At 35.3% G+C, this 27,488-nt stretch overlaps 1 protein-coding gene across 9 annotated transcripts in view; it reads left to right on the top strand.

Annotated features, from left to right (window-relative positions):
• Positions 1 to 27,488, top strand: part of LOC145295825 (thrombospondin-1-like) — a 520,485-nt gene that overhangs the window by 453,632 nt on the left and 39,365 nt on the right. For 4 of the 9 annotated variants that reach the window (XM_080141523.1, XM_080141524.1, XM_080141525.1 and 1 more), the window contains one exon: positions 10,435 to 11,950. The exons of the other annotated variants lie outside the window; for them this stretch is intronic. In XM_080141523.1, coding sequence (XP_079997649.1) covers positions 10,435 to 10,595 — 161 coding nt within the window. In that variant the 3' untranslated portion in view covers positions 10,596 to 11,950. Of the gene's footprint in view, positions 1 to 10,434; positions 11,951 to 27,488 lie in introns of those variants that run through there. 9 annotated transcript variants of the gene reach the window in all.

Below are 27,488 nucleotides of genomic sequence, written 5' to 3'. Positions count from 1 at the left end.
AAAATATATATGGTGATTAAGCTACACTGAATATTCTGCGTTTCATCCACTATAGGATTCGTCAGGCTTATGCGCGAATTCTGTGGTTGTTTCTTGTTTTTATATATGTTGAGGATTTTTAGTTAGCCAATCAGCTTTCTAGTATCCACCGCGCCCCGTCCTATCAGCCAATGGGCATGCATTTTATCGAACAAAGGATCTATTGTTAGTTTTAAAGCTATTTTTATATCGCTATCCTAGAGTAAGTTTTATTCTATTAAACTGTAGACGAGAAATAGCAAACAACTGTGTTCACAAAATAAAACTTACTCTAGGATAGCGATATAAAAAATAGCTTTAAAACTAACAATAACAATAGAAAACAAACAAATAAATAAATTAAATAAACATGAATATACATAAACGATCACACATATATGTATATATATATGTGCATGTATGTGTGTACACATAGGTATATTTATATATATATAAAAAAAGGAAAACGTCTACCTTAAACCACTAACCTAGTTCTAAAACAGATCTTTTGTTCGATAAAATGCATGCCCATTGGCTGATAGGAAGGGGCGGGGTGGATACTAGAAAGCTGATTGGCTAACTAAAAATCCTCAACATATATAAAAACAAGAAACAACCACAGAATTCGCGCATAAGCCTGACGAATCCTATAGTTGGATGAAACGCAGAATATTCAGTGTAGCTTAATCGCCATATATATTTTATAAATTACTATATATATATATATATATATATATATATATATATATATATATATATATATATATATATATATATATATATATATATATATATATATATATGTTAATTTTGAGACGATTAGTCAGAATTGGAAAAATTGGAACTTTGGAGGGAATCAGTATCGAAAAAAAGTGTGCCTATTATCCGATGCCAAAAACGATTCTTTTAATCGTCTTTTTTATTTGATTTTGTTTAAAATGAAATCTTCCATGCTGGTAGTAATAAGAACATAATAAATATTTAATTTTAAACAACCAGTAAAATTAAAATCTATACAGCATTCCACACAATTGTATTTTCACGCTTGACAAACTACTTGCACATTTAACATGTGCTATTTATGGTAGTCGGGAATATATAACAACTTTACAGTAAAATATTTAGAAGTTTTTAAAGAGTTGCAATCGGAACCGGGCATTTAGTACAGAATCGGTCGAAGTGTATCGAAATCGGGAAAAATATTGGAATCACTAACACACACACACACACACACACACACACACACACACACACACACACACACATATATATATTTATATATATATATCTTTTACACACACACGCACCTACACATTATATCTACAAGTTTATTTTGCTCATCTTTCTCTCATTTCTCCTCCTCTCTCTCTCCCTCTTTCAGCATCGTTCATGTCTACAACGTTTCACTCACCCATCCCTTTTCTTACCCCGTCTCTCTCTAACCTCTTTCACTACTTCTCTTTCTTTTCCTCTCTCTCTCTCATATGATTTGTTTGATTTTCTTTGTTATTTGCTAAAGAATCACCACTTATCAAGGCTCAAAGGCCACTCAAGATGATGATTAATCAAAGTCAGATACACGGTTTGATACAACACTATGCTGATTGGTAATTATTGTTGGGTACAAATGACCCCTATTTGAGAACTAAGTGGAATCAACCAGTCCTATGAATACCACCAGTTTCAGAGACTAGAGGGAGACATTCATACCATGTTTAACCGCATGCTACGAACGCGTTCCTCTCATACCACTTTAGTGACTCCTGTGTTCTTTATGATAAATATATATTATATTTTATACACTTTACACTACTTGTGGTTTCTTTCATTTGTGACCCCTAGCATGGGTCTGCAACAACTGGCTGACGAGGATGATGATGGTCGAAGTTTGGTATAATTTGATTATTTAAGGGGGCGGCTCAACAAGAATTTGTTTACATTGGACTTCGAAAGTGACTATGTTGTAGTCAACTGGGAAGCAACCCCACATTATTGTGTTTCTCAGATGGATAGTTCTAGGAAATAAACTTTGCTCATGGAAGTTTCATCTCTCTTACTCTTCCTATCTCCTTATCTTTTTTTTTTCATTTTTTGCTTTATTTCTTTTTCTTTATTCGCATCAACTTTTACCTTAATTTCTAAATCTGTCTTTCTTTTCTTTTTTTCTATTCACTCATCTTCTAGCCTGAGGCGCCCTTACTGGGGAATGCCGACGGGGCTCTTCAAGCTCTAACTTCTCAATCTCACTTTCTGGCCCTTGTGTCACAGCTCCTGCAGTTGGAGAGAACTATATATCCACATTCTCTCTTAAATTTACTTTTTTTTTACGTGTTTTTATTTGTTTATTTCTTCTTACTTTATTTGTCTTGTCATTTTAGTTGCAATATCCAAATATGTCCATTGTATTATTGAAGAAAATATTCGTATGTAATCCATTTACAAAATCGCACACTTGTGCGACGACGAAGCAAAGCAGCAAATTCAATGGTTTTAAAGCAGCTCAAATTTAAAGCCTCGATTTCGATTTCATTCCCACCTACTTTTTTATAATATGGCGAAAAAATGCTTTTTGAATAAAAAGAAACAGATATGTCAAGTAAAAAAACAACACTTTTTTGAATTGCTTTCTGAAATAAACAAGTAGATAAACCAATCATAAAAAAAACAAAATTCTTAAGAATGTGTTTTGTACTCATTTCCTTTTATATTGAAAACCGAAGTAGTTGGAACATTACACCGGAAACGGCGAGGGCCATCGTTGTTCTCGGTTTTCAATTGAAGTAAAACGCTTTAATCTTTTTATATGACGACAAAAAGGACGTTGCATAGAATTTTAATGTGATTTTAAACAGTTTTTTCTAAAGTGTCCACAAGTGCGATTGAAAAGAAATTTATTAAAAATAAATCCGAAAAAAGTTTCTAATATCAGCAGATTTATTAGAAGTGTCTATACATTTGTATAGTAGGCATTGTCCGTCAGTTAAGCCGTCGGTTTGTAACATTTAATTTGGTCTTAAGTTTCAAATTGCATTTTTGTTGGTTTGTCATGCTTAAGTTTGAAACAGCATATTCTTTGGCCTGGCATAATGGAGTTTGAAATTGCATTTTCGTTCTTTTTTATTTGAGACACTACATCTCAAGACCCGAAGGCCACTTGAGAATAAGGGTCAATGAATGTAAGGCGGTAGTAAAGCCAGACGGCGGGACAGTGTTCCATAAGGGAGCAGTTCTGGGAAAGAAGCTTTTTCATGGAATCTGTGGTTAGATTTAGGCACAGATAGAGAGTGGGGGGAATCGTTTATAGTGGTTGTAGTTAGTCGAGTGTATTTGTGAAAGTTGGGCAAGGGGGGACCATAGATTGGAGTTCAATTCTTGCCATGAAAATAACGCTAGAGATATAGACAGGCTCGCAAAGTCTCTTCTGTGGGAAAGAGGTTGCAGGGAAGAGAAAAGGGCATCGCCTACTCGGTTTCGAAGCCGGTTTTTGAACTGTATTAAGGCTGTATATGGCTCGCCGAGCATCTCCTGCCCAGATGTGGCAACAGTACATCATTTTAGGGAACCTGGCTCTTATACAGACAGAGGATGGCACCGACAATGAGATACCTACTGGAGCATAGAGTGATCCAATAATTTTTCCAGCGATCTTGGCGACATATTTGATGTATGTTTTCCATTTCAGATCAGGAGTAGATTAGCTACCCATCGGAGATTCTTCTGAAACTAAACATGGCTTTCAGTTCCAAAAGTGTCATCATATCCCCACGGATTTATATTAGAGAAGCTTCTGATTCAACTGAGCTAAACAGTATTTTTTGCATTCTTCGGGCTACTGCTCTCATCTTGGGTGTTATTTTCATAACGTTTCGGTCGATGTCACCTCCGATATTCTTTAGATGCACCTTGTCAAACTTTTAGTCGAAGTCGGAAATTTTTCTGTCAAACTCGGGAATCTGTATGGAATTTCAAACGGAACGAGTCATTTAATTTACAAAGGATAACATGCTCTCGTGCTGTCAACCATGTTATAATATTATTGCGAATTATTTAGGAATTCTACACAGTTATGGATGACGAAATAGAAGCATGGTGAGAATAATAGTCTGAAGAATGCAATACAAATAGTCAATCCTCATCCCCAAAATTCAGCAACGTAGGAGCTAAAAAGTTCTCACTACTTTTGCTTTTAGGTGAATCTATTCTTGCCACTTAGATCCAACATGTGACTAGAATGTAGTCTTTTCTGTTCCTGAAATACAAGAATAGCATGTGGAGTCTCCCCGTATTTCGCTTCTTTCCTCTTTCCATGCGCGTTTGGGACTAATCTGTGATATTTATTAGAGTTTCTCTTAGCCACATAAACAGGTGTATTTGACAAATAATACGTCTATTGACTAAAAAAAAGTTTTGAAATGTCAATTCGTTGTCGATGCAGCATTTAATTACAGACATTTTTACAAACAAAAGGTATATAACTGCATCTTAAAATACTCTGACGTTGTCGAAAATGAAATAAAATGTCTTCCCTTAAATAAATTATTTTCAATACGGAAGAAAACGTTAATATTAATTCATTGATTTCGTATGAATCAGATGATTCTATTTTGCTGGCAGTAGTTTTCCCGATATGTTTCTAGTAAGAATTCTTTATAGAAAGTCATCAGGTATTACGGGAGGGAACACGTAAAGGTAATCACCATTCTGAGCGAAAGTGTTTCTGTAGAACGAACTGGATTCGAACTTGGTACACCGAGTTGTCACTTCTCAATGAATATTGCATTTATAAGCAAACAAACTTTGTTTATTGTTGACGAGAAATTGAAAGCCTTTAAACCGTTTGAGATTTTACTTCTTTTATGATGATTGACTCAGTTGAAAATTTATAGATAGTATTTATCTATTCATATTTGATTGCTTGTTTGTTGAAGTCTTGGAAAGGATTTACGTTTCTGATTCCATATTTCGTTGTTGGTTTAAACAATATTTTTAAAAGGAAATTGTATTCTTTGTTTATAAATTGTTTTATTTTACGCGTACATTCATGCATAAATTGTTCTCTCTTAATTCGTATTTGCTTCTCATTCTCGGTTCATATCGTTCTGTCCATCTTATCTTTCCATTCATCTATTTCATTCTCTCAATAATCTATATAATTCTAAAACTTTAAAAATCTTGTTTGTAAAGCAATTTTCCTCAACCAAACATCCATGAAAGAGATAAAGAACATTCAAGACAGCAACATGAATATTGGTATTTAGTGGGACCCCACGCTAGTCAGGAACGATTATGTTAAGTAGTGTGGATTTTGGCGAGGTTACATAAGTGCATGTCACGACAACCTGGCGACAAATGGAAATAGACCCAGCTGCAGGTGGCGTGATTAAAGCGGGGGTCAAAGATTAGTTCCATAGATAAAACGTGGTAGAAATGCAAAGAAACATATGACGATTGAAAGGTATCACGTGTTTAAGGTAGAACAGAAAGTTTCTAGCCAGTTTACGTCGGGAATCTGGACAGGCAAGATGCATCCGACAATGTAGAGAGAATCTAAGCGAATTTCACCCCGATGTCCTGTCCGTCTGTGTCTCTTAATTCCCAATTTAAAGACCAAAGTTATAAAGATTATATATTATTTTTTATTAGATTTCTTTGAGATGAGTAATTACGGTCCCAGATGAGCATTGTTTGAAGATAGCGGTTTCAATCCAACCTAAATCAGGTCAGCGGATTAGTTGGCTAAAATGACGACAACAACTATGGATAGCAGTAATTACTGAGGATACATTTAAGAGACTTAGCATTCCTATCTCGCCGCGATTAACCACCCTAAGAAAGCCAGAGGATGAGTTGACCAAAACGCAGTGAAACAACAACTATGAAGATTAAGATAACAAATAAAATACGTATGATATACGTTTATAAGACTTTATCAGACGATGGTGTATATCACAGAAATATTAATTTCAAACAGATAAATTCATTTATTTTACATAATATTGTGTTGTAATTTGACTTATAAACGTGCATCACACGTATTTTATTTTAAATTTGTACATGAAAGTATTTTCTAAATAGTGACACAATCTCTTTAAGCCTAATGCATAGTTCATAAACTACTAAAAATAAATTAGTGAAGGGCATTAAATGTAAATAATAATATACGATGTACCAACGTTGAGTGTTGTTTAGTATATCAATCTGAAGTCGAATACTCGTGAAATGAAAGGAAAGTCCAAAATATTCAAGACAGCAACATGAAGTTTGGAACATTTGTATACAGTTTCAAACCTGAATTAATTTTTTTTAGACTTTTTGTAAGAAAGATCAACACGTTAAAGAAGCAAAAATGTCTGCCATATTTAAGGAAATCAATCCAAATAAAGAAAGGATGTTTTATTACACAAAGGTGTTTTGGCATTGAAATTAAACAATGGACACATTTTAAAGAAAATATTTATTAATTTTAAGAATACATCAATAAATCTGACGAGAGTGGTGCCATTTAAACGAGCGATATTTTGTTTTCCAAAATTTATTTTCTACATAGTCACCACCATTCTCAATGCATTTCTGCTTGCGAGGAATGATAGATGGTCGTCCAGAGCGCACGTTGCCATACAAGGAACGTTGCAAAATTAAAGCATCCTTTTTTCTTACTCAAAAAGTTAAAGAGTTAGGAAGACGGGAATGGTACCATTAAAATGAGCAACCTTTTGTACTTCATAATTTATTTTTTTAACCCAACGACCATCATTCTCAATGCAATTCTGCCAGGAATTCAGTGACTCATCTTTCTTCTGACGCACGTTTCTGAGAGGAAATCTTTCTTAGAGACTTATACTGTCAATACCTGCAGCAGAAAGATAATACTTCTTTTAGAAAGATAAGTCTTGAATGCATACGTTCAGTAATCATAACGGTGCAATTTGTAATTCCCTTTGATCCATTAGAATGAAATTGGAATTAAAAAAAGGATGCATTACTTTTCAAGCACGCCTCGTATATGTACTTATATATATATATATATATATATATATATATATATATATATATATATATATATATATATATGCATTCATGAATGTATGTAATATATGTATGTTATACGTGCACACATATATATATATATATAGTAAATATAAAAATATATATGGCAATTAAGCTACACAGAATATTCCGCGTTTCATGCACGTTTGGATTCGTCAGACTAATGCGAAGAGTTGTGGTTATCTCGTGTTTTTTATACGCACATTCTATTGAGTTTTTTAGTTAGCCAATCAGCTTCCTAGTTTCCATCGTACCCCTCCTAACATATATATATATATATGTGTGTGTGTGTGTGTGTGTGTGTGTGTGTGTGTGTGTGTGTGTGTGTGTGTGTATCCACCGTCGTAGAAATTTCCAGGTTGGTATCTGGGGGGCGCATTAATTCACTGGGAGAAGGAAACTTTGATGTAAAAATCTGCCATCTACTGTTTACTCTGCCTGTGGCAGTCATCTGGACCGACAAATATTAGCAGTAATACCAACAAGTGTGGGTGGTTCTACACAAAGCCTTCACCACTATAAAATAATCATCTGTGTGGATTTCAGAGCAACTTAGTTGCTGTGGCGGAACCTCATAGGTCTAAATCGACCGTCATATACATGCATGTATATATGTTTATGCATTTATATATATATATATATATATATATATATATATATATATATATATATATATATATATATATATATATGAGTAGGTAGTAATTTGCTTGAAGCATTTTTGGTAAAGAAATATATAGAATTCTTTTAAAACCCAAAAACAATGCGGAGAAAGACCGGAATCATGAAAGTAAAGAATTGAAAGACAAACAAATGTAGACGGGTACGATTGAGTACAGGAGTGCCTAGCTGTTTATTCGTCTATCATTCTTCACCTCAATGTATAATTATTTATAACCAAGTTGCTGGTATGTCCGGTGTATGTAAAGTCCGTGGGTGGTATGGAACTTTGATTCATTTCGAGAGAAAGGGATCTCTCTTTTTCAAAATAGAAGACAAAAGTATATTCAAGATGGCGGAAGAGAATGTGACAGGATTTTTTTTTTTTTTTTTTTTTTTTTTTTTTTTTTACACAGTGATCACCACTTATCAAGGCCCGGAAGCCACTCAGGGATAAGGGTTATTGCGAGTACATTACGTTAGTGTGGAGATTTGATGAAGTGTTTACTTAAGGGGGCGGTTCATTAGGAATTTGTTAACATTGGACTTGAAGACATCCAAGTTGCAGTCCGGTGGGAAGCAGGCAGACGGAACAGAGTTCCAGATTGCAGAAAAAGGTAAAATTACTATATATATATACATATATATATATATATATATATATATATATATATATAGTAATTTATAAAATATATATGGCGATTAAGCTTCACTGAATATTCCGCATTTCATCCACTCTAGTACTCTTCAGGTTTATGCGCCTAGAGTGGATAAAACGCGGAATATTCAGTCTAGCATAATCGCCATATATATTTTATAAATTACTAACTAGCTCTACCTACGTATTGAGCACTTTTGAAGTAAATACTTAAAGTTTACACATAAATCTATACTTTCGTATATTAATTTCATGTGAGTAAATTAAGTAGTTATATATATATATATATATATATATATATATATATATATATATATATATATATAACTAAAGCTTACAACAGAAATGATAAAAAAAAATAGATAAGTAAAATAAAATTACCTCCAACTGACCCTGGCCTTTTTCTGCAGTTCTGTCACATTCTCTTCCGCCATCTTGAATATACTTTTGTCTTCTATTTTGAAAAAGAGAGGTCACTTTCTCTCGAAATGAATCAATGTTTCATACCACCCACGGACTTTACATACACCGGACATACCAGAAACTTGGTTATAAATAATTATACATTGAGGTGAGGAAAGATAGATGAATAAAGGCTAGACATTCCTCTACTCAAGCATACCCGTCTACATTTGTTTGTTTTTCAATTCTTTACTTTCATGATTCCGGTCTTTCTCCGCATTGTTTTTGACTTTTAAAAAAATTATATATATATATATATATATATATATGCATATATATGCATATATATATATGCATATATAAGTATGTACAGGTCATGTCATATGCTACTGGTACCATGTAACCCAGTACAACCTGCCTCATGGTCGGGTCACCGGCGACTAAACTGGTTCCCCCACCAGACTTGTTTGGTGAGGAGGGTGGCTAGTCTCCTTGAAGGATTAAAAACAAGACCTTCCAAAGAGCAAATGAAACCTTTTTTAGGGTCAACGGCCAACTAGCACCATATGTGTTTGTGTGTATGCATGCGTGTGTTGGGGTGGAAAAGGCGCCCGTAAGCCGTGGTGACTTTATTGGAGAGCAAATCTCTGATTTAAAAAACATAAAGCGGGAGACCAGTACCCACATTAAGCTGGTCTGCAGTTTAACTTGTTGCTGGCTATCTTGCTCTTGCTTGTTGTTGGATCTCAACATTTTGAACCGAGAGAGAGACTTAGCTGCCGTACAAAGCTAAGACTCTGTAAAATCATCTATGAACAGATACTCCCTCAGGCATTTGTCTATTAAAATGGTCCTGTGGCGATGGAAGTCAATTTTGGGCTCATGGACTTTAAGTGTCTGAGGGAGTGGCACTCGTCTGACAAGACGTTGCAATCATCATATATATATATATATATATATATATATATATATATATATATATATATTATGTTGCAAAGTGGTAATATTTAGAAAATGCTGGACAAATTACTATCGTCAGTGTGAAACAGACAAATATTTCATTTTACTGAGCAAATGGACATTGATGTACTGACCCTCGCATTGACCACGATAAATAATTACATGAAAAGGCAGTTTCTTATTGTCAGTAAAATAAGTAAATGTTTTATTTCTGGATTTCAGAGGTCAACTTTTCATTATAAATAGAATCGTTTGTTCATGAAATGTAAGAATGTTGAAGGTGGAACGACCAGAAGTGTTTTCCTATCACGTCTTATCATTAGTCTTTGTGTTTTTTAGATGTGAAGAGATCTTCAACTCTTTGATGACAAATGCAATTCATGTTGGATACTTGAATCTAAAGAGGGAAGAGTTTTCTGTTGCTAGGCGATTGATTAGCAGATGAGTATCGGATGCTGGAAAGGTTTTTCGTTTCTGTGTATGTAGGTTCGAGTCCAGCGTGAAATATAGATCCGGCGTTTGTGTTCGTTTCCAGTTGAGGGAATCTGCACGCTTAAATCGAGTTTCTTCTCCTTCAATATTTCTACGGTTCGATAATTAATTGTAGTAGTATTTGAGAATACATCGAGAAACTTAATTGCGGTTATTGAAACAATTCTATAATTCTTTCCTTTTATTATTTTTTACAGGAATACAAAGAAAGGAAAATAATAGATTGAGAACAGAAAAAATAAAGACAGAAGTAAAAGAAAGTAAAATGATGAAAAAGAAAAAAAGAATACAAAGAGGCAAAAAATATAAAGTAAAAAAAGAAGAAGAAAAGGCAAACCACAAGGAAATAATGAAATAAAGAACAAAAGAAAAAAGAAAAACGAAAATACAAAGAAAAAAACAAAAATGAAAGAAAACAAAAATAAGAATAAGTGTAAAAAAGTACAGAAAGAAATAAAGTAATAAAATAATAATTGAAGAAGACAAAGAAGTAAAATAGAAATCAGAAAATAGATCAAAGTTGAGCGAAAAATAAACAGGAAAGAAAATAATTGTAAATGAGAAGCAGGGTTTAAACATAAACGCAGAAAAAATGAAGGAAATTCAAAGAGCGACAAGCGAACCGGAAAAATGAAAAACGAAACATGCAAGGCCATTAATATGTTTACAATTGGAAATAGGAGAAATTTTTCATAAATTCTTTGAAATGAATCCAACAGCGAATTTTAAAGTTCAATTCCAAAATATTAATATTACTCTGTATAATATATAAACGTGTTGGAGAAGATTTTATTGATATATATGCAATGGAATGACAAATATCTTCCTAAAATGTGGTAATTCGAGCATGAAACTGATGCCAGTTTGTATATTCGCCTGCAGCTGACGGAAACGGCAGCGAAATTTCATATTTAGAATCAGCTTTCCATTTCGGCTGATTTAGAATCAAATCAGAATGTATTTTGTTGTATCAATACACTGGATCAGTTCTTTCATTTCAGACAGTAACAAAATATCTTTGGCCGACGTCTTGTAGTACAACACAACTTCTTTGGTTGTACATTGTGGGTTGTTGCTCGTTGGATAGTGATATCTCTGTTTTTGTTGCTTCTTAGTGTAGTCGTCGCATTCTTCTTAATACAATGGCAAGACAAAATCATTTTGGTTTAACAATTCTTTTTAAAAAAATTTCTTTATACGAAGAGATTAGAAAAATATGATTAACTATTTAACAAACGAAAGCACAATGAAATAATTTGATTAAAAGTTTGGAAATAATTCATGAAATTTTAATTATGCTGAAAGTTTTGGCTATTTTTTTCTTTGTGAATTTAGCATCAAAATGTCAAAAACTAAATGTGATAACCAATTTGAATGTTTTTGCTAATAAAATATTTTTCGAACAATTTCCGAATCATAATCACTAAAAACAAAATTGTTGAAAATTTTTCGATAGAATTTGAAAAATGCTAAGAAAGACATTAAAAAAAAACTTTTGCAAACAATTGGATGAAATATTTAACAGAATTGAATTTGTATCCCGTTTTCCACATACGTTTGTATTATTAATGTAATTGCTTTTTCTTGTGAAATGCTTTTCTTTCTAAGAATGTAAAAAAATGGCAAAACAAATAATAAATCATATTTTATTATAAGATTTAAAAACATGCTTAACATTTAATGCTGAATAAAAAGGTTCATCTTGATTTTAAAGCAGTTTCTAGTTATTTGTGATTTCACTCTGCACAAAACTCATGAGATGAATATAAAGATTATCTCAAGTAGAAAAGTGCAGAGGTTGAATGAAGAACATGTGCGACACTGGTTTAAATACCAAGTGAAGGAGCATTTGTTTACCAGATGCACACAACCCCAACTCTAACACAAGCAAAAAATGTGGAAGAAGAGTAGAAAAAAAGCATAATGATCACCGTTGAATGTAACAGAGCAGATTATGGATGAACGGATGATCCTTCAAGACATAGAGTGACATGGTGATCGAATGAGGAAATTAATCGGACAAGCAGCAAAATCTCATATATATTGCCATCACGGGCAACGCGCAAAGTTCTTAAGAACTTTAATCTTTGTCCATTGACAGTGATGGCAATTTTTCACTCCTAAAAATTTGAAAAGGTCTGGAACCTTTTAATTTTTGTACCTCCTTGCCTGATGAGATATATAATATGATTGAAACGGTCTGCACATCGTAGCAATATATGACTGTATTTACATATATACATTTACAGGTACACACACACACACACACACACACACACACACACATACATATATATATATATATATATATATATATATATATATATATATATATATATATATATATATATATATTCACTTGTCATACTGGTTTTTATAAGATGGAATCGCCTGATTGTCAAAGACAAGATGCAAGCAAGCAAGCAAGAAGGCAAGCAAGACCCACGGAGTTTTATAATTATATAGATGTAACACTGCACTAACGCACACATTTTATGCATATTAGGTGTTTACAATAAAGCATGTTGATCATTATTTGTTTTAATGATTTATACCTCAGAAAACCAAGAATTTACGATGCTTTATGAACGTAAAATAATCCAGAAAATATTCTACGGATTAATTTTTGTTGAGTAGACTAAGATACTAGGATAGGCAGATATAGATTGGACGATTTAACCTCGGAAACCATGTGGCAGACACCTAAGATGCATATATAAACGGCCATGAGTGATAGTTTCACTTTCCTAATCTTTACCTGTTAGGCTATTTAACAAATATTAACAACCAGAAGGTTAGATGCACAGCAATGGAGAAGGCGGAACTGCTTACCTGGCGATTCACCTCCAACTCCACTTTAGAGCCAACAACTACTCCCTCCCAAATTTCCCTATGCGGACTGAAGCCACATTAGATTACGTACAAATTCACCCCTTCTCATGTCCACAATATCATAAAAATCTTAGACACCTCAAAGGCGTGTGGGCCTGATCTTATCCCTGCATTATTAATTAAGAAATGCTCAGCCGAGCTAGCCCCCATACTTTCCAAGCTCTACAATAAATGCCTTGCTGAATCTTGCTTCCCTAATAGCTGGAAGATGGTCTCTGTGGTACCAGTGTACAAGGATTCTAGTGAAAGAACAGACCCTCTCAATTATTGCCCCAATAGTCTCCTCCTACTCTTCGCTAAAATCTTTGAGACCTTAATTAATCAAGCATTAGTTCACTACCTTGCAAAAAGCAAATCTTCTCTCTGACAAACAGTATGAATTCAGGCAATGTCTTTCTACTGGAAATATTTTAACAGTCATTTCTGAACGCATTTACCATGTACTGGATAAGGTGGGCGAAGCCAGGGCTGTAAACCTGGATATATCCAAGGCCTTTTACAAAGTCTGGCATTAAGGGCTGTTAATGAAAATTAAATTGTACGGTATAACATATACTAAATATAATTAGATCTTTCTTAGACAATAGAAGCATACAGGTTGTCACTGATGGATGTACATCCAAGCAGCATAACATTAATGCGGGAGTGCATCAGGGGTCGACCCTTGGACTATTATTATTCCTGATATTCATAAACGACCTCCCTGATAATATTGTGTCCGAGATGGGTATATTTGCTGATGATACAATGCTCTATAATATGCATGAGGGAAGAACAGATGAACACAAATCTAAGACAATGTCAGAATCGTTAGAAAATGACCCCCAGACTATAGTGGAATGGACTCGCAAATGGATGGTAATATTTAATGCTAGTAAAACTAAGCTGCTCTCTTTTAACAATTACAAGACGCCTCTCCAACCCCCCATATCCATGACAAATAGCACTCTACCTGAGAATTCTATTTTCAGACTCCTTGGCCTAATATTTGCAGGCAATATGAACGGCAACAAATACATAGAGGACATTGCAAAGGCTTTATCAACTAAGCTCCGGCCCTTGTCTTATTGCTGCAATGTTGCATCACTGTTTTACAAATATTTTAATGCAATGTGTTCTGATGAATGCAGTGATAATCGTTGAAATCGCCCTACACCCTAGAGTCAAAAACTGAAGAGCCAGTGCTCAAAACAACGAGATATTATAAAAAGGCTGACTGGGAAGCCATCAGGGATCTCATTAGTGATGCTCCATGGCAAAATATCTTTTCACTTCCTGCTGAACATTGCGCAAATGAGACCACTGAATGGTTCAAAGCGGCAATTGAAGCACATGTTCCCACACGCAAATTCTATAGCAAACTCCACTCTCCCCAATGGTTCATTTCTACTTGTGCAGCTGCCCTAGCGCAAAGGCAGCATGCATACCACAAATTTAACCAACATAAGTCCAGTTCAAACAGACAGAAGTATATAGAAGCCAGAAATAACCGTAAGAAAGAAATAGAGACAGCTAAGAGAGAATTTACTGAAACCACCAAAAATGCATTGAAGCACAGAAATTAGGAACCCGAGACTTCTGGAAAATCTACAACAGTGTAGTAAATAATGGGCAATCAACAATTCCCCCACTATCCAACAATCATGAGGTTGTTTGCTCTGCAACTGAGAAGGCTAACATGCTTGCCAGACAGTTTTCCTCCAACTCCACACTGGACTCTGCTAACCACCCCCTCCCTGCCTTTCCTTTGCAGACAGACGCCACACTAGACGATCTGAAAAACCCCTGCTCAGGTGCATGCTATCATAAGAAAGCTTGACACTGTGGGGAGGGTAGAGCGGTAGCTCTAGATATATCTAAGGCATTTGACAGGCTATGGCATGGGGGTCTTCTCAAGAAAATCAAATCATACGGCATCACTGGAAGAATACTTAACATAATTCTTAGATAAGAGAAAAATCCAGGTTGTCCTTGACGGTCGTATATCTAAACAATATGATATAAATGCGGGAGTGCCTCAGGGGTCTATACTTGGACCTGTTATTCCTAATATTCATAAAATACCTCCCTAACAAAATTGTCTGTGAGATGGGTATGTATGCTGACGACACCACGCTCTATAACAGACATGACAGGAAGACAAATGAACACATATTTAAAGAAATGGCAGAAACACTAGAGGATGACCTCCGATCCGTAGTGGAATGGAGAGAAAAATGGATGGTCACCTTCAATGCTGCCAAGACTAAACTTGTTTCCTTCAATAATTACAAGAAACCTTCCCTACCACTAATAGTAATGGCCAATGACTCTTTATCTGAAAGTACATCTTTTAAACTCCTCGGCCTAACGTTCACAGGAAACATGAGTTGGAACTATTACATTGAGAACATTGCCAGGACTGCTACGAAAAAGGTGGGTTCTCTCTACCATGCTAGAAAGCTATTAATGCCTAAAAGTATCCTATACCTATAACTGTAGTTTCTGAACGTATATACCATTCATTGGATAAAACAGAGGAGGGTAGAGCGGTGGCCCTCGATATATCTAAGGCTTTTGACAGGGTATGGCACGATGGTCTTCTAAGGAAAATTAGATCATATGGAATCACTGGAAGAATTCATAATGTAATTAAATCCCTCGACGGACATACATCCAAACAATATGACATAAATGCGGGAGTACCTCAGGGGTCTATCCTTGGACCTCTATTATTCCTGATATTCATAAACGACCTCCCTGATAATATTGTTTCGGAGATGGGTATATTTGCCGATGACACCACTCTCTATAACAGACACGACAGGAAACAAATGAACACATATCTAAAGAAATGGCAGAAAAACTAGATTCTGCTTTCCCAACTGCAATGATATGCAGAAGTTCAAGTGTAATGTTAACAAACATCTTTCTACTCTTCTCCCCTCATAATGACCCCGCTAATTAATTCCCTAATAGTAGCCCCCTGCTTCAAAGTGGCACTGTGCCTTGTTTGGGGTGAAAATTGAATAAAAAAAGAACCCTCTATAAAGCCACCATTCTCCCATATATGGAGTATTGTTGTCATATTTGGGCTGGTGCATTTGCCACTAGTCTCTCGCTCCTAGACAAGGTTCAAAAGAGAGTCGCCAATTTGAACTGTCAGCTAAACTTCAACCTCTGTCACATCGACAAAATGTTGCACCTCGTTGTCTGTTCTACAAGTACTTTAACAGTGAATGCTCTGATGAACTGCAAGCACTTGTGCCCCCTCGGTGTAAATACCCCTGACAAACCCGACAAGCAGCTAAATCCCACCCCTTCATAATAGAGATTCCTAGATGCAAGAGAGTCTTCTACTCCAGTAGTTTCTTCCCCAGAACAGCTATACTTTGAAATTCCCTTCCGGGTCCCTGCTTCCCCAACTGTACTGACATGCAGAAGTTCAAGTGTAACATGAACCGACATCTTGCTGCCCAAGTTCCTACACAGTATTCCTGATGCTTATGTCCCTGATAGTAGCCCCCTACAATAAAGTGGCAATGTGCCTTGTTTGGGGGGAAAATGCAATAAAAAAAATTCACGGTGCCAACGTTTTACAATTTTGATGTAGCATTATTACTGTGCATTTATTTCATTTTATAGAAATCTCAACACAAAGAAACCCAGATTTCTGTACAACACTAGACACATTTTACACCTGACTCAGTTCAAACACCTGTAAATCAGAAACCACAATTAGTTCCGAACCGTAATTTGCTACGTATATATATATATATATATATATATAAGTGATCGTGTCTGTGTATCTGTTTGTCTGTGTGTGTACATTTCCCTACGCAATAACTCTGTACATTTAAAGTCTACAGGCTCAAAATTTGATATACAGGGTACGGAGACTTGAGAAAATCTATGTGATCGGTTTTCGGCCAGAAATTTGGCTGTTAAGAGGTAAAAGTTCAACGGTTTGACCTTTGAGAACTCTACCAAACTCCTCCGCCAATTTGGGGTCTAAACACTTGAAATTTTAGATATAGGTCCCTTGGACATGGATCTAACTTAATAACTTGATTTGAGCCTAAAATAATAAATTGTAAGGGTCATAATAGGGGTAAAAAAAAATTTTAATTACCGCTTTTTTCTCTTTGCTTAATATACATCTCCAAACACCCGGGCAACGCCGGGCTGAAATGCTAGTCTATCTATACTCCTATAACTTCGTTTTCCGTGTGTGTGTATTGATATTCATATTAAAAAACCTCTTTGCTAATTATTTAAAAAGAAAATACAATTTTCTTATATATGGGTTGTGGGATTGCATTCTAATATAATAATATAATAGCTTGATTTGAGCCCAAAACAATAAATATTAAGGGGTCATAATAGAGGTCAAAGTTAAAAAAAATTGACCTCTGCGGTCTCTACCAAATTATTCAGACAATTTCTGGCTAAACATTTGAAATTTTACATAAAGGGAATACAGAGATAGGGCAAGCTTTTTAATCGGTTTGGGTCGAAATTTTTTAGTTTCCAATATATGCATTTATGTATGTATGTTTGCATGTCTGCCTAAAACTTTCGACAGAAGCAACGGATTTTTACAAGATCAGTATCGTTTTGTAATTCGACCTTTCAGGCGACAAATATAGAAAAATTAGCTAAAAACATTTATATCTTCAGCTTCAACTGGGCACTTTTCTACAGGGGGGGGCGCTTTTTTCGCCGATTTTTTATATTCATCGTCTCCTTTCGATTGTCTAGCCTTAATTAAAACCTACGTTACTTCCGGTTTGGCGGTGGTTGTAACGGCAAAGACGTCAGGTTATATCCTGTTCTTTTCTTCCTTCGCGGTACGGGTTCGAGCCTGCCTTCCCACTACCACTTTTTTTTTATTTTGCTCAACACACACATCCAAACACCCGGGCAACGCCGGGCTGAAATCCTAGTATATATATATATATATAAACATACATATATGTATATAAATTATCGCTACCTCTGGTGTGCTCTTCAGTGGAGAGGAAACATGGACAGAGAATGCAACCGTTCTTTTAATAAAACGAAGGTCATTATAATACATCATTTACTGGCTCACATGCTAATCACAACTTACCGTTGAAGGGAAAACTCATCCAAAGATAGATTTAAATTCCCATTGATGATGTTGTAGCCAGAATCAGGTCTCTCCACATTTTCTGCTGCTCAAGTAGAGAATAAACATCCGAAGATGAGCGGCCATGATGCATCCAATGCAACCCTGAACTGTTTGAACGTCTGCTGATCATGACTTCTGGTAACCATTTCTATGATGCAGCGCCTGGAATCGAAAAAGATGCCTTCCAACGATTAAGCCGAAATAATGTCGGGTGCAACTTCTCAAGTTTTCACAAAGCCCTCTCTGTAAATCTGATGTGAAGAACAGGCCACAAAGCGCATTATCATTATTGCAAATGATGTTAAAGGTAAGAATCATGTCTCTATGCAGTTAACTACATTCAAGTGAATTCATGTTGAAAGCACTGTTCATAGGAAGATGCGTGGAGTTCAAAGAATATCCAAACTTGCTTTAATAAGTAAACAGAAATATTTTCGTAGATCCATTACATTTATCATAGTTTGGATAATGTCATATGTAACACATGGTGGTACTAATTATAAAGAGGAAAACTACAACCGAATAACTAAATTTGAAACAGACTAAAAATATAACTGGACCGACACTTACTATATTTGTTGATAAAAATTGTATGAAAATTATTCAAATTTCTCTTCTTGCCACATTTTTGCATCAAAGGCATGAACCCGATCTTGTGTAAACAAAATAAACTTGTGCTTCTCCTGAAGTTATTCAACTAATAAATTTGGATGCTGGCTTTTCGTTAGTGAATTATCTCTGACAAATCGAACACAGCACATCGAACTCACAGTATTAGTTTACTAACCCGTCCATTAATCAAAACCTCCATCTTTGATTTTAAATCAATAATCCACAAAATCAAGGGTAACAGAGCGCATATGGGCACGTGGGAAAATAACAGCAGGAGCTATAAGATAGCTGGATTGCGAGGATATTAATGGCAGTAGCCGAAAAAATGCACGTATGAAAATTAGGAGATGTGTGCGAATTTGCGTTACAATAAAATGGTAAAAAGGTCTAGAGAAGTAAATTGCGTGTAAAAATGATGACTGCATACAGTTGGAAACGAGAAATGGCTGTCTACGGCCGGCGTGGAACAGAATAAAAAAACCCGACCAGGTGAGATAGACAGTGGTAAAAGTACTCTTTAAGCTGGTTTGGATACGTGGAGAAGGAAAAGCGGAAATAAACGACATGTGTTGAAAGAGAAAAAAATGCCGACCTGGATTTTTATTTACTTCTTTTGAGTTTTATTTTTCTGAATTACTAAAGTAAAATGCAATGGCCACGTTGCACAAGCAAGGGAGATCACTCTAAGAACTTAACACAAAACAAAACTCTTTTTATCTTAATACAAAGGAGACAACACACAGTTCATAAAAGTAACCATTGTGCCAACACGACTTTATTTAACGTTCGCACTGAATAACCCAGACGAAGCACAAAAGTATTTAAAATCGAAAGAGAAAACAAAATGGCGACTGCAATTATTTCTCTCTAGTTCTAAAGACAGAAAAACATCTGCATCCTAACTTTGAATTCAATTAGATTAAAACGTTGTGCACTTGTTTAAAATACACCAGGCTATTCAGCAGATGTTGCTGAGTGACCATAATGTGACCAATAAATAAAACGAACGTCTACAGCTAAACTGATTCTGAAAATAGGTAACCTGAGAATTAACTTATTGTCAAATTGATGCTAAGTATAACTTACAGTTGTTAGACCAAATAAAAACGTATAAAGGATAATACGGCGATCATATATTGCATGAGAAAGACACTTAACATCTTCGAAGTTATCAACATACGCATATACACATTGCACTCGAAACAAAATGATGTGTCGCTTCTTATCATTATACAATCAAATGTACATCATTATAAAACTCTGTGGACCGTCCGTGCGTCCTTGCTTGCTTGCGTGAATTTTGTATTCTTTTCTGTTTCTTTGATCACAATTTAATGAATATTTACAAAAATTAATTCACAAAATTATTTTTCACAAATTAATGATGAAAACTGACTTATATACACGTTTATTCCAGTATGATTGCTATACTAGCAATTCAGTTCGGCTTTGCTTGGGCCCTATGTACTGTTCATAACTTTATGTGCATATATATATATATATATATATATATATATATATATATATATATATATATATATATATATATATATATTAAAATGTTTGACTCATGTCCAGGTAACCTACATCTAAAATTTCAAGTGTTTAGACCCAAAATTGGCGGAGGAGTTTGGTAGAGTCTGCAAAGGTAAACTCTTTCAACTTTGACCTATTGCCAGCCAAATTTTTGCCAAAGAAACTGATAAAAAAGCTTGCAGCATGTCTGAATACCCTTTATGTAAGATTTCAAATGTTTAGATCCAAAATTGGCTGAATAGTTTGCTAGAGACCACAACGTCAAATCTTTTGAACTTTAACTCCTTGGCAGCAAAAGTTTCGGTCAAAAACCGATTAAAAAGCTTACTCTACTTCTGAATACATTTTATGTCAAATTTCAAATGTTTAGACAAAAAATTGACTGAGTAATTTGGTACAGACCGCAGAGGTCAAAATTTTTTTTTTTCCCTGACCCCAATTTTGACTCCTTAACATTTATTGTTTTGGGCTCAAATCAAATTAAAAAGTTTGATCCATGTCCAAGTAATGTATATTAAAAATTTTAAGTATTTAGACCCAAGATTGGCGGAAGAGTTTGGTAGAGTTTTCAAAGGTCAAATCGTTGAACTTTGACCCCCTTGACAGCCAAATTTCTGGCCGAAAACTGATTAAAAAGATTTCTCGAGTTTGTAGACTGAAAATTGACACACAGACACACACTTTTATTGATTGAACCTTCAACCTTCAGGAGAATATCATTCTTTACAATTGATTTTCAAGTACTCTAACCACTGCACCACGGGTCCTTGCAAGCTGATGAAACAAGAGCACGCTACCCTCACGAAGTAAATAAAGAGTTCCGCTTGAAATTCCGTCCAAATTCCTGAGGTCAAAAGAAACATTTCCAAGTTCGACAAGATACACCTGAACACGGTCGGAGGTTACGTCGATCGAAACGTTGTGCAAATCACACTCAAGATAAGAACATCCAATGAATCCAAATATAAAGAAAAATTATGTTAAGAATTAGCTCGATGTTATTGTTTGTTGTAATAGAATCGTTTTAAGCGTTCTATTTAGAAATATTACTTAAAGTTAATTTATTTTTAATTTAATTTATATTTAATTTATTTTTAATTTAATTTATATTTAATTTATTTTTAATTTAATTTATATTTAATTTATTTTTAATTTAATTTATATTTAATTTATTTTTAATTTAATTTATATTTAATTTATTTTTAATTTAATTTATATTTAATTTATTTTTAATTTAATTTATATTTAATTTATTTTTAATTTAATTTATATTTAATTTATTTTTAATTTAATTTATATTTAATTTATTTTTAATTAAATATAGATGACAACAGTTGTCTTTAAAATCAGAAGTCAACTTATTTATTTAAGCTTTGCGAGTTATTCCACATTTAAGCTATGAGAGTTACTTCGCGTTTGATTTTCATAGACCAAGATGGATGCATTTTATGATTCTTTAATCGAACATGTGGTTAATTATCAAAACAAATAAGGATGTTCGGTATATTTTAAATAGTATGTGATTAATCCCTCCACCCAGCAATAGGTTTCGACCGGACAGAGTCGAATATATGTGTTATTTTATAATGTGCAGTATTTTATAAAAATCAATACTTGACATCCTAAACTTAATTTTCTGTAATTCTGACGAATAGTTTTAGTGCCTGTATGTTGACAACAGACATACACATATATATATCAGTCTCTTCCTCTTCATCCCTCACTTTCTTTTACAATAAATTATCTGTTTTTAGTTTCTGTCTCTGTTTTTTTTTTTCAATTCAATTTTCACCCCAAACAAGGCATAGTGCCACTTTGAAGTAGGGGGCTAATATCGGGGTCATAAGTTGCAGGGACATTATGAAGGGAGATGAGTAGCAAGATGTCTGTTCACATTACACTTGAACTTCTGCATATCAGTACAGTTTGGAAAGCAGAATCCCGGAAGGGAGTTCCAAAGACTTGCAGTTCTGGGGAAGAAACTACTGGAATAGAAGGCCTTCTTACACCTAGGGATCTCTACTGTGAAGGGGTGGGATTTAGCTGTTGTCGGGTTTGTCGGGGGTATTCATGTCGGGGGTGGGGTACAAGTGCTTGTAGTTCGCCAGAGAATTCACCATTAAAGTATTTGTAGAACAGGCAGAGGGATGCAATATTTCGTTGATGGGACAGTTGCTGAAGCCGAGATGACAGTTCAAGTCCTGTCAGGTTGGCGACTCCCTTTTGAACCCTGTCCAGAAGTGAGAGACAAGTAGCAGATGCACCAGCCCAAATGTGACAACAGTACTCCATACATGGCCGAATGGTGGCTTTATAGAGGTACAGGATACTTTCAGGCATAAGTAGCTTTTTAGCAAGTTAGAGAAAGCCCACTTCTTCGCAGCAGCCTTGCCAATGCTCTCAATGTATTTATTCCAGTTCATGTTCCCTGTAAACGTTGGGCCGAATAGTTTAAAAGATGTACTTTCGGGTAATGTGTTCTTGGTGATTGCTATAGGTGGTAGAGAAGGTTTCTAGTAATTATTGAACAAAACAAGCTTAGTCTTAGCAGCATTGAATGTGACCTTCCATTTTTGTCCCCATTCCACTACAGAATGGAGGTCATCCTCTAGTGTTTCTACCATTCCCTTAGATATGTGTTCATTTGTTTTCCCTCGTGTCTGTTATAGAGAGTGGTGTCATCAGCAAATATACCCATCTCAGAAACAATTTTATCAGGGAGGTCATTTATGAATATCAAGAATAATAAAGGTACAAGAATAGACCCTTGAGGTACTCCCACATTTATACCATATTGTTTAGATGTACGAACGTCGAGGATCACCTGGATATTTTTCTTACTTAAAAAGGATTTAATTACATTATGTATTCTTCCAGTGATACCATATGATCTAATTTTCCTTAGAAGACCATCGTGCCATACGCTGTCAAAAGCCTTAGATATATCTAGGGCTACTGCTCTACTCTCCCCAATTTTATCCAGTGAACAGTATATATGTTTAGAGATTACAGTTAGGATATCTGCTATGGAACAGGCTTTCCTGAATCTATATTGTTTGTCGATTAAAAGTTTAGCTGCTGTAAGGTCATGGACTAGAGCTTGATTAATTAAGGACTCAAATATTTTGGCGAAAAGCGAGAGAAGACTAATGGGGTGAGAATGTAATGGGTCAGTTCTTTCGCCAGAATTCTTGAAGACTGGTACCACAAAAGCGGTTTTCCAGCAGTCAGGAAAGCAAGATTCGTTAAGGCATTTGTTGTAAAGTTTGGAAAGAACTGGAACAACCTCAGGGGAGCATTTTTTTAGTAGCACACCTGGGATGAAATCGGGTCCACATTCTTTTGAGGTGTCAGATTTTTATGATACCATGTACCTGAGAAGGGGTGATTTTCAAATCATCTAGTATAGCGTCTGTCTGTAAAGGAAAGTCAGGGAAGGAGTGGTGTGCCGAGTCCAATATGGAGTTTGAGGCAAACTGACTGGCATGCAGCTTAGCCTTCTTGGTTTCCGTGCAAACAGCCTCATAGTTGTTTGATAGTGGGGGAATCGTTGATTGACCATTATTTATTACATTGTTGTAGATTTTCCATAAGTCACAGGTTCTTCATTTCTGTGCTTCGATGCGTTTTCTGGTTGTTTCAGTGTATTTTATCTTAGCTGTCACTATTTCTCTCTTACAATTACTTCTAGCTTCTGTCTGTTTGAACTGGACTTAGGTCGGTTGAATTTTGGTACACATGCTGCCTACGACTTATGTCGGTTGAATCTGTCGTACGAATACTGCCTTTGAGAAATGGCAGCTGCACAAGTAGAAATAAACCATTGGGGAGAGTGGGCTTGCTATAGAATTTCCGTGTGGGGACATGTGCTTCAATTGCAGTGGTCTCATTTGTGTACTGTTCAGAGGGAAAATAAAAGACATTTCCCTATGGGGCATCTCTGATGAGATCCCTGAGTGCTTCCCAGTCAGCCTTCTTATAATACATTGTTTTGGCTCTTCAGTTTTGAGTCAAAAATTTAGGGCGATCCCTACCATTATCATAGTGTGATCAGCATTCCCGAGTGGGCTGTGGGAATTCGTTATACAATCATCAAGAACTGTGGTCAGAAATAGATCTAGAAGTGAGGCATGTTGATCTTGCTGGTCTGGGAAATGTGGCGGAAATGTAATTGTCTGTTATAGGGAATGCGATATAGAGAAGCTATGTGTTATACTACCAGCTACATCTGTGTAAGTAGAGAATCCAAGCCAGTTACTGTATTGGACATTGAAGTCACCAAATGCATGTACTTGTGCGCTAGTATAGAGGGAGAGTGCTATATCTACGCTGTCAGAGACTTTGTTTATTAGGGTACAGTGCTGGATTGTGGGAGAGCTAATATTATGTTGCATGTTTTGTCTGAAGCACATAAAAGCCTGGTCGTCTGATTCTAGTTTTGTTTCTCTAGTCAGGGGGAGGGTATTACGAATATAGACTCAAGCCCGTGCATATGTCTGCCTGAGTCCTTACGGCAAAGTGAGAGATAACCAGGCATGTTAAAATGGTTAAAGGGAATGGAGGAGTGTAGGTTAGTTTCACTTAATGCTAAAATATCCGGGGTGTTTACTAGGAGAAATGATTCCACATCATCTAAGCCCGCGGATATTCATAAATGCAAGCGCCAAAGGGAAGAGGCAGGTTGGTTTTCTTTGAGTTTGATCCTGGTTTAAACGTAATTTTTTATTGAATTGTTATTTCGTTTTATTTTATTTAAAAGTTTCAGTTAAGGTGAGTGAGGAGTGCTGGACAAGTGGTTGTGCAGAATATCAGGCATGCAATACAAATAGATCATCAGCTGTCTCCTCACCTACAGGATTGTGGATTCAGGGAAGCCCACCAGGGATAAATGCAGGGTCCCTATTCATGCGCAACATGGCACTACAAACATCCTATTACACAACTGTTGATAGAGCAGCCGCTTTAAGCGCTACCAAAGAGGATGGGCTCTTGTACTATCAGTCGGAAACAGCAGCCAGGAACTGTAAATCCGATACACTCAACCCATCAGACAAGAATCAGCCCAGTCCAACTGTACCGGCATATATGGTACTGAAGCACTTCCATAGTGTCCAGATTAGGGGGATGGGGATGGGGATGTGGCGGGAGTGGGGAAAACGATGTTCATTGCCCTAGTCAGGAAACAAGGTCGACCACTGGGTGATTTTGTCAAGTTCCTGTGATAGCACCTCTCGGCCTGGCTAATAGGCAAAGAAGCAGTATGAAAGCTAGCTGATAGATAGAGCTTATCTCATCCTTAAGCAGTTTAGGTTTGCCAATCGGTAATTTGTTTGAGTCACGAGCTCTAGAAAGGTTGTCACCCGGGACTGAAGAGGCCTTCCTCCTCTAGGTTTAGGTTCAAAGTTTTCCTTCTCTTAGACGGATGACCTGGGAAGATCTATGGGTCCATTAACACCGAGAGGGTCCTAAACAAGGTATTTCTGAGATTCCGCATGGGTAGTTAATGTTAATCGGTTATTTAGTAGGTTATATATCTACTGGAAAGTTATACTCCTCAAAGTGATTAAAAAGGACATTACTATGCTTTTCATTTTCATTGTTAATGGAAGAGGAGATAAGTGAGAATTCAGTGGAAGCAACTAAATTGCAACAGGATTGTTGAGAGAGAGAGAGAGAAAGAGAGCGAGGAGAGAGAGAGAGAGAGAGAGAGAGAGGGGGGGAGTTCATGTATGGTTTAGATATAGTTAATATGTTAGTTGTGGAGTAGGATAACATGTTAAAGTATGATTAACTTGATATTAGGAATTAAATTTTAGTGCCCAAACTCTGAGTAATTAAAACAACAGAAAGATAGGATGTATGTTCAATATAGATACAAGTAACAACAGTTTATTTGGAGCACAGTTCAGTACAAGTATAAATGGAAAATATATAAGTTATGGGCTATTCTGTAAGTATAATAAAGAATAAGTAGATACGAATATATGGAATTTTATATATTTAGTATGTTTGTTGTCTTCAGACTTCTAACGAAGGAAGATAGCTTCGCCTTTCTTTTAAGATCCGGAAGTTTGTATTTTGTATAACAATGAGTATCAGTTCAGTTTTTATGTATTAATTATTGTAATACTATCTCCTATCAAAAGGAAAGAGATAGAGGGTTGCTATTTATTACAGATCACTTTAAATCTATGTATAAGACATCGGCTAGTAAGTATCTACTTTAAAGCTTAGCTATGGGATAAGAATATACTCTTAAACATGCCTTAGTATAAATCTTTAGAAGGTAATGTGTATCGATTACGAAAAAGTCAGTCTACTAAGGTTTAAGGGTTGAGAGCTTAAAAAACCCTCTAAGTTACGTGTAATGGATTAGATCTAATGGCAGCTTGGGAAATAGGGCAATTGGTTAGTGATCAGAGCACAGTATAATTACGCGTTAGGATATAGAGTTTTGGGTAGAGTTTAGAAAAAAAAGTATGGCAAGCAAAACAGACAAAGGCAGTCGTCTTGGAGGTAAAGTATCTATAGGATATAATTTGATATATATCTAATATTTGTGACTTTCAGTCTTTTTTTTTCTTAGTTCATATATCTTAATCTCTCTCTCTCTCTCTCTCTCTCTCTTAATCTCACATTTTTTTATTCCTAATCTTTCCCTCTCAGGTTATTTACCAATCAGTTCTTCCTATCTTCTCCTTTTCTTTCTCTGCCTCTCTTTCTTTCCGTGACCTCAATTTCCACTTGTCTCCGCAGACAAATGACTTGATGGAAAATAATCTCACAAAATCTTCATTTACGCAACTGCTTATCTTTCTTTTATTGTTTTTGTATATTTAGTAAATGAGTTACAATCTATATATCCATATCTCATATATATATATATATATATATATATATATATATATATATATATATATATATATATATATATATATATATCCTTCCTAAAAATGAGGGGTAAAAATTATGATTAAGCAATATTTTCACTCGCTATTTCGATATATTACTAAAATAATTATATAAAATCACAGCATTACGGCAGTAATTTAATTTTTAATATATAAATGATTTTCA

This window comes from Euprymna scolopes, chromosome 16 (assembly GCF_053919585.1).
Source record: "Euprymna scolopes isolate OS-2025 chromosome 16, ASM5391958v1, whole genome shotgun sequence".
NCBI lineage: Eukaryota > Metazoa > Mollusca > Cephalopoda > Sepiida > Sepiolidae > Euprymna > Euprymna scolopes.
Note: the sequence above shows the minus strand (reverse complement) of the source record. Positions and strands in the feature narration are given on the sequence as shown.